Raw genomic sequence first — 14760 nt, 5'->3', positions numbered from 1 at the left:
TTGGTTGGATTGTTTACCCAGCACTCAGCTGAGAGCCCGGAGGCACAACACTCAGACACACTCAGCACACACACATGAATACTCACCTTACACTCACACTCACATTGAGCTTTTACGCTGAGTTCAAATGCATTCAGATTTACATTCACATTCAGTCTGGAGTTGCGTTTTCTTCTCTTGTTGTTTTTCCGAGTTCTGTGTTTTTGTCGCGTTTCGTTGTTGCGCTTGTGGCTGATAACACGCGCTGGCTGGCGCTACGGTACAGCCGGCGGTGGCAAGAGGGCACTGACTGTCAGTGCTGGCGGGCGGTTGGTGGAGGAACAGGCAGGAACTCGTATTAGTGGCGACAACGGAGGCAAATTACTTTGCACTGCACTTGACAACACAACAACTACGTTAATATAGTACCTATTATATACCAAGAATATACTATGCTCATCATTTTATTTGCGCGCCAGTTGGAATGTTTAGTTTTTCCATTTGCATTTGATACGAGATTCCGCTGACTATTTGTTTGTTTCTCACATTGATTAGACTCGGATTTCGGGATGGTTTTCTCTGTTCGATTTGAATTTCAATTTGGATTGGTATTATGCAAAAACAGTTTGATTCACTTTTGTTCGCACTGTGTTTCTTTGGGTGTTCCTTTGGGTTTTACAACCGGCGGCAAACACGCGCACGCACACACCGTCTTGTGGCAGCTGGGCGGCAAAACGAGGCGCGAGAGGCGTGGCGTGGCACTGGACGAGGGTGGTGTGCGGTGGGCGACGAGCGGTGAGCGGGCGCTGTATGACTGGCCCGATTTCCAACGCAACACAACCCACGAGCTTCGAGCTTTGCACAGCGCGACGACAACTATAGCACTGAGAGAATAATTCTGTGCGGGACACTGTCGCCAAAAAGCTAGCAGGCGCGCTCTCACTCTACCCTTCTCTCTTTCTATCTGTCTGTCTGTCTGTCTGCAGCGTATTGTGGAGCTTTGAACGCGCTTTGGCGGTCTGCTGCTGCTGCTGCTGCTTTCAGCGCTTCTTTTTCGCTGCTCCAGTTCGCTTTGGCGCCCGACAACAACTGAAACGTTGCCTTGGTTGGCGCTTAGCAGCAGCAGCAGCTGACATTCGGCTTTGTTTACTGTTATTTGGCGCAAGCTTTCTGCTTTCTCTCTCTTTCATCGGCTGGAGAACGCTTTTCCATGGCTCTTCTCCCGCATTACAGTAGCTTACAGTGTTTCAAAATTAATATGATTCTTGTGATGTTAAAGAACATTAAAAAGGCGCGCTTTGGGGCAAAGCAGAAATCGTAGAAACATTTACTCTAAACCTTAAAGGAATAAAGAAACAAATATGTACAGTACAAAGCTGGAATGCTGTTTGCTTAATGTTCTCGGTAATTAAAAAAAAAAATTTCAATGTATTGATTCAGAAATTATGAGAACCATAGATGGTATTGTACAATAACTCAAACAGTACATTCCTAGTGTTTTTTCTGTTAATCGTTTTTTACGGAACGGATATGTATAATTAAACACATCTGCCATTTTAATAAGAATCAAACACAACTAAAGCAAGGAAATAAAACTCATAATTTTTTTAATAAAATACACAATTTTACACAGATAGAAATAAGATACTTATTTCCTAACAATTCTGCCACACTTTAGTACCACTGTGCAGCCCTCCGTTCAGGCGCAGGCGCCATCTAAGGAGCCCGGTTCGGATGTCGAACTATAAAGCCGCATAGTTGTTGCTGCTCTCGGAACGGACCAGAGCGAAGCTTTCTAACTGAATCTTGGGAAAGCCATGACATGGCACAGCCAAAGGGAAATGTTAGGAGTTAATAGAAGTAATCGTAGAATACTTTTGGGATGCTTGGAAACGATAATGTGGGAGAACATGGGGAGCTTGTCGTCGTGTTGAAATCACAGAAACTCATTAACTTTGGTTGCCTCTGTCGATGGGGCTGCCTCAGTCTCATCCTTCATCGGTCTCTCCGCTTCATCGTTCTGCTGGTCATCCTCTTCCTCGGGATCGGCCTCCTCTTCCGGTTCCGGTTCGTCTTCCGCTACATGTACCCCATCCTCGCAGACGTTCAGCGACTTGCGTGCCAGCAACGGACGCGGCATGCGGGGCAGAAAGCCCGAACAGAACGTCCCAATAGTCTCGCAGTGACCGGGCGCATTGGTGACCACAAACGCACAGGTCTGGATGATGTCATTTGGTGTATTGTCCATATACCGGAACACAATGTGATGCTCCTCGATTTCTCCGCGCGTTACCAATTTGCCGTGCAATCTGCACGGAGGGGGAAAACCGCAATTAGCGAATAGGAATGCGAAAAGCGTGCATATTGGTGTCTCACCCAACTGGCTCGCCGGGAATTTTCATTTCCAGCTCCTCATATTTGGCTAGGACATAGTCCAAGCGCTCTTTAGCATCTGCCACCTCCATCTGTGAAGGAATTTACGTCAATGTAGGTGGAAAGTAAGTATTTGTAGTGCATAGTACTCACATCTTCAATGCAGTGGTCGAGCGGCGGAACGCACAGTGGCACCTGTCAGAGGGTAAAGTAATAGGTATTAGACATTAAACTAACCTTATTATACATTTTCAACTAATTACCACCAGATCAGCCATCGATGTAAGCCCCAGGCAGAGCAGCAGGCACCTCCACAATTCCATGGCTAATCCGTTCACTGATCAGCAACGACTAAACGCAGCCAATGGGGCTGGTCAGCAGGTCGGCAAAGCTTCAAATATGAAGCTCCCTACATATTATTCATTAGGTCCATTGTTCTCGCTCCGCTTCAGAGTGAGATGTGACGTCATGATAATTATTCAAAAAGCAATCCGAATGCTAAACAAATATGCTCATGGCATGGCAGTAAAACTCTCACGCAAAGCTGTGAATTCCCTTCAAATATTCTCGTATACCATTCAAATGGGTTTCTGTAACTCGCTTCAAGCAACAAATTATACTAGCATGAGTACGACGAGTATATTAAACTTAATAAATAAACACAGCCAATAAATACTCCATCCATATATTTATATTCCGTCTACGCAAATTTCATTGCAACTAATATCAAAACGAAATTGCATTCGTCATTATTCGAATACGTCCATAGGTTTGGAAACAAAACACAAGCTGCCCAAATTCTGTGCCTAATTACGAGTAGTTAATATTCAGTGCAAACAGCTTGTTCGGGGCTATTGAAGCCGTTGCACCTGGCTGTGGGATTATTGTTCAGATCAGATCGCCATCATGAGAGCCATTACCAATGATCTTCGCACATACTTTCTGATCGAAAAAAAACAGACAAATTGTTGCAGTTTGATCATAGTTTTGGTTAACATTCAATAAATTTCTACAATGCATACAAAAAGACTGAAAATCGATGGACACGGCCAAGTGGTTCTACGCATATAATACGATAAATTGCACTCATATGTTGAGTGTCTAAAAAATGTGTCTAATAATTGTTTGGCTTGATTAGGAAAGCTCCAGTAAAAGATACAGCAAGATAAGACTATAAAAGCAATGAATCTGGCAGATTATTGTTCAGATCAAGTTTTGGCCTTCACAGGAAGTCCCCATGAGCGCTTTAACCATGTGGAGTTGGACCCTTCTGGTATATTGTAACGTGGCACCCTTGGGCAGTGCTGCCAACATTTCAGTGGTTCCCACCTTAAGTGTCACTAATTCAACAGTAGAAAGTTCCAGCACCACTTTACCACTTTGTCGTACAAAATCGCCATCAACAACACAAAATGGTCGCTTTGCGCCAAGAATACACTTGATAGCGATTAATTGCTGAATTTGGCACATGGCATTCCATGGCAAATAACACTTCCAGGGATAACAGCCAAATAAATAAAATTTCAGAAAACACAACAAGTAGAGCAACAAATCAAATATTTTTTATTTAAAACAATTAAGTCAACAAACAAAAGGGAAAAATTGAGCTCGATCTAGAAGGTGCGATCCACCTCATCATTGCCATCGCCGAGTAGGCAATTTATTACAACTTTCGTGCTATTTTCCTTGAGCCATGGCCGGGACCAGATCTTCACCGTGCATCTCTTCTTTTCCGATCCAGTTTCCAGTTCCACATCATTGTAGGTATAGAGAGTCCCAGTCACAATCTGGCTCGTCACTATGCCCACGGATATGGGCCTTGATATGTACAAATAACACATATGTATGAGCTGTGAAACTTTTTCGAGTATTATGATTCTATCTCACTTGTAACTGGGACCATCTCCAGTAGACAATTGGGCTAGCGTTGCGTCCAATAGCTCAATGGCCTTCTGCCTCGCCTCACTGGTCAATATCACAGGGGCGCCCAAATCGTCGGATGAGCCCAAAGCAGCACAGCACAAGGCCAAGAGGCTCAACAATATGATTCCGTTCATTATAGATGGTAAAAGCTCAAAACATGCGAGAAAACTGATTAAGCAGTCCCAAGCATGTCCCTTTTTATAGCCAATAGAATTTTCTTATCAAAAAAAATATGTATTTACATATAGCTCTAAGGTTCACCTGATTAGATCAGCAGTCAATATAAATGAAATGTTATGTCTGTTCACCATCTGGCTATATGGTAATTTCAGATTACAAAAGCTGGCTATCTTAGATTGTCTTAATACAAAGATATATGTATATAATTGGAAGCACATCAATATATACATAGATATCATTTCCTTTGCGTTCCTTTGCAGTATGTAACGGCACCAGGCAATTTTTGGAGTTAAGCATTTATTACAAATACTTTTATAAACGATACCTTAAACGACAAGAAACTTATTTAAATATACCAAAATTTAACATAAAAAAGCATTAAATTCAGTACAAAAATTTAAAGCCACACGTCTTTTGGAAAAGTGGCTATATTTCCAGGGTTTCTTTATGTTGCACAGTTTAATCGGAATAATCAGTTTAAAACAAAGAATAAATTCTATGAATACAACTTTACGTTGAAATGAAAAACAATTCTCCAGAAAACGGGAATTTATATTTACGAATCTTATCAATCGATTTTACAATTATAAAGAAGTAAATAAAAAATCATTTTCTTGGAATGAATCTTAAATGATGGAATATTTATAATTTCCTGCTAACCCAATCAGACAAATCGCAGATTATAATTATATATTGATAAGGAAGTCTCCCTTCCATATGAACAAGTTCTATATAAAGGAAGACGATGGGTACCTGCCTCATCAGTTTCATTCATACTTTGAGCTTTTCACATCGATCATGAATGGAATCCAATTCTTCTGTCTGTTGGGCCTGATGGTCGTCAGTTGTGCTGCTTACCCCTCCAATTCTGTCGATGAAAGGTATCTTCCCGGGGCCCCTGTGGTATTGACCGGGAGAGGCGAGGGAGAAGGCCATTCAAGTTCTGTCCGTGGGACTGGCCCAACTGACCACAGGAGGTGGTCCCAGCTACAAGTGAGTTAAATCAGAAGGAGGAGTCCCAGGGGAGCTCTACATATAACTATTTTATGTTATTAATTGCTATTAGACCTGTGAGTGTGTCTCAAGTGACGAGCCAAATTGTTGATGGAGTTATCTATACGTACAAAGCGGAATTGGAGGTCGGATCGGACAAGAAGGAGTGCACGGTCCAGATCGTGCTCCAGCCATGGCTCAAGGTGAACGATAATAGCATCAATGTTAAGTGTGATGGCGATAACGGTGTTGATGAGCTAGTTCGCTAGCCGTTACTCTCTTAACTCTTTAAATCATTTTCTACTCGCATAATGAATCGTTGTTCCAATAAACAAAATATTTGCTCGCTTGCTTCTTCCTGTTCTATTCATTTGAACGGTTCACTTATATAGATATATTTAAATTAATAAAATTAAAAAAAAAAATAGAACCATACATAAATGTTAATATAAAAATAATAATATTTATAAAATTTGTAATAGAATAAGCAAATCATATTGTTTGAAAAATATCTATGTTTAGAGGAGGATACCAAATGTATCACCCGGTTTTACAATAAAACGTCACGAACAGATTAATATACATACATATATGTTTATTTATTGATAGGCGACGATGTGTCAGGTGCGAGTGCTACGTCCAGACTCTTCTAAGGGCAGGCGGCCCGCACTGCCCGTGCCCTAATGCTTGTTTATATATGCGACGAGAGAAAAGTGCGAGAGATTGCAAAGGCATGTAAGTGCTAGACCAGATCATGCCCATTGCGAAGGACATGTTAGGGCAACCGGACCGAATTGACCGTGCCCTACGCGATGCTACGAAATAGAGATCGAGAGAGTGTTCAAGAGAACGAGAGAGCTAAAATGATCAATAGAACGAAAGAGCGACAGAGCGAGAATGATGGAAAAGTAAAGGAGAATGGCGTGAGACGAAGAGACGAAAGAACGGATGAAACGGCTGTGAGGGGGCGAGTGTAGATGCATGTCGATTACAATTAGTACAGTGGGCAGTGCAAATAACGAACAAATAGCAGGAATTACTTTAAGGCTGCACCACTGACTAAAAATACTAAATAATGCTCGACTGGGAGACCAAACAATCTATGTTGGCGCTTTGATAAAATTCTAGTCTATCCAAATGATTTTCTAGAAAACTAATTTCTATACTTACTTTCATTCTATTTCTATTCAGAGCTTTCGCAGTATTCTGTTAATGTTTTTCAGTACCAAATAGAAGATTATCATCGACACCCATTTCACGACTAGGTTGTTTGATTTGAACATCTGGCCCATCATCCCAGCATATCCAGCAACGCTTTATTAAGAGTTGGAATTAGAGTCGAATCTCTTTGGACAATATTGACATTATAAAAGTACTTCTAAAAACCTGTACACATGTTTTCACCTGCCAATATTCTGTGAATTCTTAGCAAATAATCGATAAAAGTTAAATTCGGGAGAAGCAGCTGTGCAAATTTACCAAAAATCTTTAGATGTGCGATCTACTTTGAATAGAATGACTATAAAAGGCATTCCATCTTGGGGCATGTACATCAATCGTACAATTGACTTAGCACAATGAGAGTCAAATCCACCATCTTTGCTTGGGCCATCGTCCTGTTGGCCTGTCTGCTGAGGAGCAGTGAGGCAGTCACCTGCACCGCTGACCCCACTGTAACAGGATGTGTTGACTGTGCCACCAGTCCCACGGATGCCGAGTGCGTGGCAGAAGCAGCCGCGGGCGTCACCACCACTCCGGCTACCCCAGTTGTCACAACTGCCGCTCCTGCGGGCGCGACCACTCCCGGTCCAGCGGTCGCAACCACTCCCGCTCCTGCGGGCGCGACAACTGCTGCCCCTGCCGACAGTCCAGCGACCACTGCTGCGACTGGTGCCTCAGACAGCGAGACTACTGCCACAGACAGCAGCAGCATTAGCAGCGGCAGCAGCAGCGGCAGCAGCAACAGCAATGCAGCCGCCACCAGGAGGAGGAGGAGGAGGATGGCTGCTGCACGTCGTCGTCGGCGCCAGAGGGCCGAGAGGAGGAGGGCAGCCAGGCGGCGTGCAGCCAGGAGGAACAACAGGAGAGGTTAAGCGGGATAAATTTATCTAATCCTGAACTTCAGATACCTTTGTCACAGGATACACCTTAAATAAACCGATATATTGCATACCCAAAAAATAATTTTTTTTATACCCTTTCCACCTTAACAAAGAACGAAAGTCTGTGGCATCCACAATTTTGAAGGTACCAGAAGTATCGTATAGAATTGCCATATCTACCCGATGGCCGAATCATTATTATAGCCCGAATAAAGATATTAATGGTAAGCTGCTAACGCTCCACCTTCTCTTTCCCGCTCGCACACACTCTGCCCTGTGCAGTGTACGCGCGCTTTTTAGCGGAGGAGATGTAGATGCACCTTCTATAACAGATATGGCAAACAAATTTAAACAGATAAAATATTTAAACATAAATCATAAGCTTACAAATATACTGACTGAGTACGGGTATAAAAGTAGAGTCACGGCCACTGCGTTTTAATTAGTATTCATAAACATTTATCCAGTTTCTTCGAGGCACAAACGAGAAGGTACATGGTACAAATTGTCAGATGGGATTGTGCCTCGGACAAAAACCTTCCGACTAGTTTTCAATGGAAGAGAACCACCCATGGAGGATCGTTAGACGTTGGCTGTTTCGGATCGCATATTTCTACACAAATATAGACAGGATACCCTGTCCTATTCTTTAATGTGAACAGTTTCTTACAGTTGGAAAAGAATTCAAAAATATGCAATCATTTGTTCTTTAAAGCGAACTGAATTTAATTGGCTTCAGTAGGGATTATTTGTTTCCCAGACAAGACCTTCCTTCGTACAAGCAGTTGAGGCATTCTTTTATTTACTGCCTGACACTAGGTACACTTTGATCAAACTCATTATCATCGTTAATAGGTCTGAAATTGGTACAAAACCTACAGATATAGAGGTTTATTAGGAACAATCAGTATAAATTCCAATCGTACATCTGTGTACATAGTACATCTGTGTATTAGTATGTTTGTGTGTCTGAATCCACGCCAAATTCTCTCAAAATATTAAAAATTAAACCTAATTTGTTTAGAAACAGCTGTGCAAATTTGCCAATAATCTTTGGACACCAGAATCTTATAGAAACGAACGACTATGCTCGTAAAAGGTAATCTTTGGGAAGATCTCTCATAAATGAGAGTCAGAGTCATCACCTTTTTCCCCTGTCTGATGAGCATTGACTGTGCCAGCTATGTGGAGTGCGTGGCCGAAGCCGGCGCCCTACCACCACACCTGCCTGAATGGGTTGGCAGAAATACGCATTTACCTTGTTTGTTAGTTTTTCATAATAGTTTTAAAAAATTAAATATGTTTATCTATAGTTAAGCATATAGCTGACAATCTGCATCGATTTTGTTTTCAAAATCATTTTAATGTATGTAGATGGTAGATATTGTCAAGTTACACATATATACATATATATGGGTAGAAACTATAGAGTTTATGATTTTCCTTCTCTCATACTGTGCATGTTGAAGGACAAAATGGAACAAATTGGAGCCATCTTCAGCCTTCACAGTCTGTTGGCCTTTTTTCGACTAATAAATAAACATCTGTCCGATCCGCAAGTCATAGTGAAATATTTTCAAGGTGACACCTACCAATATATCCATGAATTCTCTCTTAGCAGCTTCAATATCATCCAAATTTCTTTTCAACTACACGCACTTAGCCGCAATAATAGTATGTGTTTGTTTATATCTGCCAATCGGTGGCGAATTCTCTGCAAATAATCGGAGAAAAAACCAAAAATTGTTTAGAAACAGCTGAGTAAATTTGCCAATAATCTTTGGATATGCGAATCTTATACAATCGAACGACTATATAAGGCATGCCCTGGCATCATCCGACATATCCAACAGTCACCACTGCACCATGAAAGTCAACGCCAATCTCTTCGCCTGGACCATCGTCCTGTTCGCCTGTATGCCTAGGAGCAGTGAGGCTGTCACCTGCACTGCAGACCCCACTGTAACAGGATGTGTTGACTGTGCCACCAGTCCCACGGATGCCGAATGCGTGGCAGAAGCAGCTGCGACCGCCACCACCACATTGGCTCCCACGACGGTAGCTTCGGCGACTACAGAGGCAACGACACCCGCAGCGGCATCGACTACGACGGAATCCACTACGACGGCATCCACAACGACGGCATCCACTACGGCGGCATCCACCACCAGCACGGGGGGCAGGCGCAAGATCGTCAGGGTCAGCAATCTTCGCTATAGCGCAACACGTCGCATCCGTGTCAACAGGAGTGGCACCACCGTTCGCACCACCAGCCGGAACACCAACCGCAACCGTAGACGCGTCAACGTGAGGAACAGGCGCCGCAACCGTAATGTCCGTGTGATTGTCGGATAGACAAATCCATATATGTACATTCAGATAATAACAATGAGTAATAAAATGGTTTAAATATCCAAAATAACTATTACAATCTCATGTAGCTGGAATTTCAGCTTAGGATCTGCTGGTAGATCCCAATTCATATCTAAAAACTGTCTTTCAAGGGGATTTTTTTTATATAAATCTACAACACAAGGACCAAAATATTAATTAATTATTAATATTAATTAATGGATCCAAAATGCATGCTCTGCGCTGAGGAAAAGAGCCTAAAGAAGCAAATAGTTTTTTTCATGATTTGCACAGCAAGACTGTTGGATGCCTAAGAAAGATATACAGACAGACGGTACAACAACATTTTTACTCTTTGAGTATAAAAGCCAATTTTTATTTAGATCATGTCAATTTTATTTGAGTCTATTTTTTTTACTCTGCTACTTCTTTTCAAACTATCTTAAGTCGAAAAAAATATATGTCCTTTTGTCTCAATCAATTGAATGTTCCCCCGTTTACAAAAAGTCATGCCACGCCCCGTTCGGAGGAGTTTTAAAATTCGCTCTTCTTGATTACAACAAAATTTACCAATTAAACTAGCATGCTCCATTCTACCTGACTTTAACATGAATGCTACATGCAAACGGCGCCCAAAGCTATGCTATATATCGCCTTTTTTTTAAAGCACTTGATGGCTCTTCCGGCCACTGCCGTATGTCATCTGATAGGGCAAATATATTATCGATACCACCATACCACCTTCATTGGCATAATCATAGACTGTGACACGCGTAACGAGCCCTTCGATCGAATCACACATGGCAAAGACCTCCCCGAAGTTGGGAGAAGTAAGTATATTCATATACTTACTTACTTATTACTTATTAATACTTACTTATTCTTATACTTCATAAGTATATTCTTATTCAATAACCATCGCAGCAGTTTTGCATCCCACTTGCCGATAAAGAAAACAGTTTTCTCTAATGTTTAAATGCGTGTCGCATCGATCACGCCTCCATAAGGAAGGGCGGCCATGTTATTCTCGATCAGACGATCAATTTCACAGCTGGATGTTAAGGAGGAGGCTTAAGTTATCCTTTGCGGAGCATGAGTTTTGGATGGTGCCGCTGGATGTGACGCTTCAAAAAGCACAAACTTATTTTGGTAGATAATTCCCCCTCACAGTGCTTGCACCTGACAACATACTCCGAAATAGCGTCAAAGGGGGCAAACGAAATTTTGCGGATTCCTTTTGTCTGGGACCGACACTACTAAACGCCAATAATCTCGTTAGCGTTACCGTTTGTATTAACATAATTGGACTCTGCTCTAAGAGAATGTGATTATCCTGAAGTGGGCTGTGCGGCCATAATGGGCTTTGGAGTTTCTGCATCAGGTTTAATCGACGATTTCTCATTGAGAGAGTTGTTGTTACACTGGAGCTTTGACCCATTTTTCTCGCTTGGCAAGGACAGTTTGAATAAAATCAGCTGCAGCTGAGTTGGCCAGTCTCTTCTTTGGACGACCATGGCACGGATCTTAGGGTTGTGCTTAGCCGCAATTCAACATTTGATTGGTCAAAGCGCAGAACGACAGTGTTGAACTGATGATTTGATGTTAGGTCACTGCTGACCTCATCAGTCTCGTTTAGCAGAGACATGTCTGTGACGCCATGGTAGCGGCTTGCTTGCGAACGAACCAAAAGTTTCCACCTGTGAAAAAATGTCTAGTTGAGTTGATAGCTATTATCTAGTGTAGATATGGAGGTGTGGCCGTTTACAATTTACATTTTCTTGGCCGCTAAGATCGTCTTTGTAAGTATCCTGCAATGTTTAAAAATCTCGACTGTTTAGATCAACTTGCACGTTACACCTCATCACGCATTCATTGAAACTATTTAGCAAGCGATCGTGCTGACCGTTATGTACTCGATCTCCTTAACGTTCTTCCAGTACTTGGTGCATTGCATCCGAATCACGCGTAAAGTTGGTTAAATGACACTACCCGACACCATTTTTCCGCTTCGTGCCAACTCATGGATTTGAGTTGGGCTTTAAAAATGCTTAACGACTGTTTTTTTTTTCTAGGGCAGAAGGGGTAGCGCTTTTTCTCACATTACTCAAGGATCTTACATCTGGTTGTAATAATTTTTGCCATTCTGCAAAGCTTATATGTGCTTGTATGTTCCAGCTTACCGTCTGGGAAATATTAAGCTTTCAAGCTAAGTCCATCAGAAAAAGTCGCTGAGTGAGCAAGAGTGCGCAGGAACAGATTAAATTAGGCCATTCTTTGATCTCTTCAGACTCTAAAGTTTGGACCCATTTTTACCTGCGTCGAGAGGGCTCTAATCGACACTGCGATCAGCAATGCTCGTGCCGGCAGCCTTTGATATGAAGGATGGAAATTTTCATTTCCTATACCATTTACAATGAGGTCATGCGTGTTCTTTCATCGATCGCGTATCGTGAGGTGATAAAAGTAAAAAAACATATGGAAAAATCGTACGTTCGCGACCGGTACATAATACAATATTTTTTAAACCAACAGATATTTTTGTATTGAATTTATTATTGAATTAAAAGGTGGGGAAAATTTGTATTTCCATCTTTTTTGTAAATCAAACGTGTGCGAAGTACGTTCGCGATATATCTAATGCATATTAAAAGACGTGCTTTTCTTGTTAGCCTAATTTAAGACATTTCGTCTAAGAATAATACGATATAAAATAATACAATCAAATTAGGCAAATAAAAATTAGCCAATATTATAGACATTTAATCGGAGAAAAGCTCTTAAAAAATCAGTTAACGGAAAATTTATAGCTGCGCTAACGCCACTGTACATATCCGACATATCTCCGACGACATCTTTCGCATCTGTCAGTTTTCTGTCGCAACGACGAAGTTTTCGACACTGAAATGATTCTTAGGCTTCATTGCGAATTGGAAAAGATGCTGCCGTTCCTATGCCAAAGTACGAGTTTTTTTTCGGCGAGTCATAGTAATATATGTTCTTTCTTTAAAATGAATGGTATTTTTCCATGGATTTGTTAGCTCAGGTGTGGGCCGTCTAGATAGGAAATAATAGACATAAAGAAATAGAACCAAAAATAGAAATTGCTATAAAAGCCGGGGCACAATACCCTCCAGGGCATTATCCAAGCCAAATCACTTGAGACGATACCAACAATGAGAGCAAAAACACTTCTACTGGGCTGTGCCCTCCTGCTCGTTTGCCTCGCAAGGCAAAGCGCTGCTACATCCGAACCGACTGGTGAAACCACGACTCCGGCAGCATCCTCCGCTGGTGTCTCCACCACTGTGGCACCTTCCGGAGAGTCCACAACTGCAGCTCCTGCAGGTGCTGCAACAACCGTTGCACCAGCCAGTGGCAACAGTCCTACCACCACTGTTGCTGCCAGTACCAGTACCAGTACCAGCACCACCGCCAGCACCACCAGCGACAGCAGCAGCGTCAGCAGCAGCAAGCAGCGGCAGCAGCAGAAGAAATGCCGCCGCCAGAAGGAGGAGGGCTGCTGCACGGCGTCGTCGGCGCCAGAGGGCCGAGAGGAGGAGAGCAGCCAGGCGGCGTGCAGCCAGGCGGCGTGCAGCCAGGAGGAACAACAGGAGTGGTTAGGAGTGAGATAGATCTCCTCCTGGACTATAGCGAGATACAGATTAAATAAACCGTCAGATTGCATACAATGCACTGTCTATATGGATCAGATAGAATCAGGGAAAACATTTGAGAGTAATTTTGTTCATTTATTGGAAAAACATGTTTTCAATATTAAAACCCTCAAAAAAACCATGTTTTATGATTATCTATAGGATGATCTGATGGTCTGCCTACCAGGTGCGATCCAGCTCTGCCTTGTCGCCCTCGCACTGCACCTTGATATTGGTGCCCTTCTCCTCGAGCCATGGCTGCGACCAGATCTTGACGGTGCACTGCTTCTTGTCCTCTCCATCGGACAGTTCCACCTTAAAGGTGTGCAGACTGCCAGAAACCACTTGAGAGGTCACCGATATCAGATTAACCACTCTAAAATTTACAAATCACATACTAGTAAATGTTCTGATTCTCATAAACGTGGTATACACTCACTGGTAGTTGGGTCCATCGCCGGTGGCCAGCTTGGACAGCGTTGTGCTCAATAGCTGCTCCGCCTCCTTTAGATCTTCGCCATCGAGGGTCCTCGGTGCACCAGCAAGCTGAGGACGAAGCAAATCAATGATGCAATCTTTTTGGACAGAAAATCAATTCCCGGACTTACGCCGGCGGAGGCAACAGCCAGGGCAAGGCCCAGCACAAAGATCACTTTCATGGCGTGCATACTCGTATTTCTCGGAAAGCAGCTCCACAATGAATTCGCCTAGTGGCGAGTGACTGGTTTTATATAGCCAGAGAGCCGCTACCTAAAGCCCCCAGAGAACGAAACCTAGAATGATTCTTTATTTTCCAGCGATAAACAGCATTTGAAATATTGATTATCCACCGAATACATATAAAAGAGAGAGAGAAAGAGAGAGATGAAAGTTTGTGTGCACCTTTGAACGTATTTATTTGATATTCTAGTTAATTTACTTAGCTAATTAGCCATGGCCTTTGCTTTTTATTTTTTTAGATTTTGATTTGTTTGCCCAGGTCAGGAGCTCTGGCGGAGAATCGATTCATCAACAGACCTATGGCAGACCGAAATCTTTATTTAAATGTGTTTTGTGTCAATAAAACAGAGTCATTCGAAGCGAACAAAGAACATATACATACATACTCGTATATGCGCTACTCATATGAGTCTATATATAGCGAGGGAAACCGCAGTTTGCTTTTAAAGAAATGTTTGCTCAAGGCCTGGAATTTTTCTAGTGCT

The 14760-nt window shown here is 42.4% G+C and overlaps 5 protein-coding genes and 2 long non-coding RNA genes across 7 annotated transcripts in view; 3 read left to right on the top strand and 4 right to left on the bottom strand.

The window, feature by feature from the left end:
• Window positions 1–1048, bottom strand: part of LOC121404257 — a 29128-nt gene extending 28080 nt beyond the window's left edge. Inside the window, exon 1 of the long non-coding RNA XR_005967848.1 lies at window positions 87–1048. This is a non-coding gene — a long non-coding RNA (uncharacterized LOC121404257). The remainder of the gene's footprint in view (window positions 1–86) is intronic.
• Window positions 1049–1577: 529 nt separating this feature from the next.
• LOC111065591 lies at window positions 1578–2702 on the bottom strand. The gene is made up of 4 exons (XM_022353829.2): window positions 2616–2702; window positions 2506–2547; window positions 2356–2444; window positions 1578–2288 (listed from the first exon to the last, which is right to left on the bottom strand). Exons 1-4 carry the CDS (start codon window positions 2673–2675, stop codon window positions 1916–1918), a joined length of 564 nt encoding a protein of 187 aa, XP_022209521.2. The 5' UTR covers window positions 2676–2702; the 3' UTR covers window positions 1578–1915.
• A 1190-nt stretch (window positions 2703–3892) lies between these two features.
• On the bottom strand, window positions 3893–4456 carry LOC111065567 (cystatin-like protein). The gene is made up of 2 exons (XM_022353800.2): window positions 4240–4456; window positions 3893–4170 (listed from the first exon to the last, which is right to left on the bottom strand). Exons 1-2 carry the CDS (start codon window positions 4407–4409, stop codon window positions 3966–3968), a joined length of 375 nt encoding a protein of 124 aa, XP_022209492.2. The 5' UTR covers window positions 4410–4456; the 3' UTR covers window positions 3893–3965.
• A 671-nt stretch (window positions 4457–5127) lies between these two features.
• Window positions 5128–5799, top strand: LOC111065557. The gene is made up of 2 exons (XR_005967845.1): window positions 5128–5448; window positions 5522–5799. It is a non-coding gene; the product is annotated as an uncharacterized LOC111065557 (long non-coding RNA).
• Window positions 5800–6988: 1189 nt separating this feature from the next.
• On the top strand, window positions 6989–7629 carry LOC111065598 (ensconsin-like). Its single transcript, XM_022353835.2, has one exon. It carries the CDS (start codon window positions 7026–7028, stop codon window positions 7539–7541), a length of 516 nt encoding a protein of 171 aa, XP_022209527.2. The 5' UTR covers window positions 6989–7025; the 3' UTR covers window positions 7542–7629.
• Window positions 7630–9379: 1750 nt separating this feature from the next.
• LOC111065637 lies at window positions 9380–13630 on the top strand. The gene is made up of 3 exons (XM_041593595.1): window positions 9380–9896; window positions 11789–11867; window positions 13081–13630. Exons 1-3 carry the CDS (start codon window positions 9417–9419, stop codon window positions 13521–13523), a joined length of 1002 nt encoding a protein of 333 aa, XP_041449529.1. The 5' UTR covers window positions 9380–9416; the 3' UTR covers window positions 13524–13630.
• A 10-nt stretch (window positions 13631–13640) lies between these two features.
• Window positions 13641–14275, bottom strand: LOC111065477 (cystatin-like protein). Its single transcript, XM_022353682.2, has 3 exons — window positions 14164–14275; window positions 13995–14101; window positions 13641–13931 (listed from the first exon to the last, which is right to left on the bottom strand). Exons 1-3 carry the CDS (start codon window positions 14221–14223, stop codon window positions 13736–13738), a joined length of 363 nt encoding a protein of 120 aa, XP_022209374.1. The 5' UTR covers window positions 14224–14275; the 3' UTR covers window positions 13641–13735.
• Between the last annotated feature and the right edge of the window lie 485 nt (window positions 14276–14760).

This window comes from Drosophila obscura, unplaced genomic scaffold (assembly GCF_018151105.1).
Source record: "Drosophila obscura isolate BZ-5 IFL unplaced genomic scaffold, ASM1815110v1 contig_192, whole genome shotgun sequence".
In the NCBI taxonomy this organism is placed as follows: Eukaryota; Metazoa; Arthropoda; class Insecta; order Diptera; family Drosophilidae; genus Drosophila; species Drosophila obscura.
This window is presented reverse-complemented; position numbering and strand designations above follow the sequence as displayed.

Coding starts and splice junctions, on each gene's coding strand:
- LOC111065591 (XM_022353829.2), bottom strand. CDS start 2,675: ATGGAATTGTGGAGGTGCCTGCTGCTCTGCCTGGGGCTTACATCGATG. Junction 2,548..2,615: donor CATCGATGGCTGATCTGGTG/GTAATTAGTTGA, acceptor ACCCTCTGACAG/GTGCCACTGTGCGTTCCGCC. Junction 2,289..2,355: donor ATTCCCGGCGAGCCAGTTGG/GTGAGACACCAA, acceptor CCCTCCGTGCAG/ATTGCACGGCAAATTGGTAA.
- LOC111065567 (XM_022353800.2), bottom strand. CDS start 4,409: ATGAACGGAATCATATTGTTGAGCCTCTTGGCCTTGTGCTGTGCTGCT. Junction 4,171..4,239: donor GGAGATGGTCCCAGTTACAA/GTGAGATAGAAT, acceptor GTACATATCAAG/GCCCATATCCGTGGGCATAG.
- LOC111065598 (XM_022353835.2), top strand. CDS start 7,026: ATGAGAGTCAAATCCACCATCTTTGCTTGGGCCATCGTCCTGTTGGCC.
- LOC111065637 (XM_041593595.1), top strand. CDS start 9,417: ATGAAAGTCAACGCCAATCTCTTCGCCTGGACCATCGTCCTGTTCGCC. Junction 9,897..11,788: donor ACCGTAATGTCCGTGTGATT/GTCGGATAGACA, acceptor GAAACTATTTAG/CAAGCGATCGTGCTGACCGT. Junction 11,868..13,080: donor GCATTGCATCCGAATCACGC/GTAAAGTTGGTT, acceptor ACCAACAATGAG/AGCAAAAACACTTCTACTGG.
- LOC111065477 (XM_022353682.2), bottom strand. CDS start 14,223: ATGCACGCCATGAAAGTGATCTTTGTGCTGGGCCTTGCCCTGGCTGTT. Junction 14,102..14,163: donor TGGCTGTTGCCTCCGCCGGC/GTAAGTCCGGGA, acceptor CTTCGTCCTCAG/CTTGCTGGTGCACCGAGGAC. Junction 13,932..13,994: donor GGCGATGGACCCAACTACCA/GTGAGTGTATAC, acceptor TGTAAATTTTAG/AGTGGTTAATCTGATATCGG.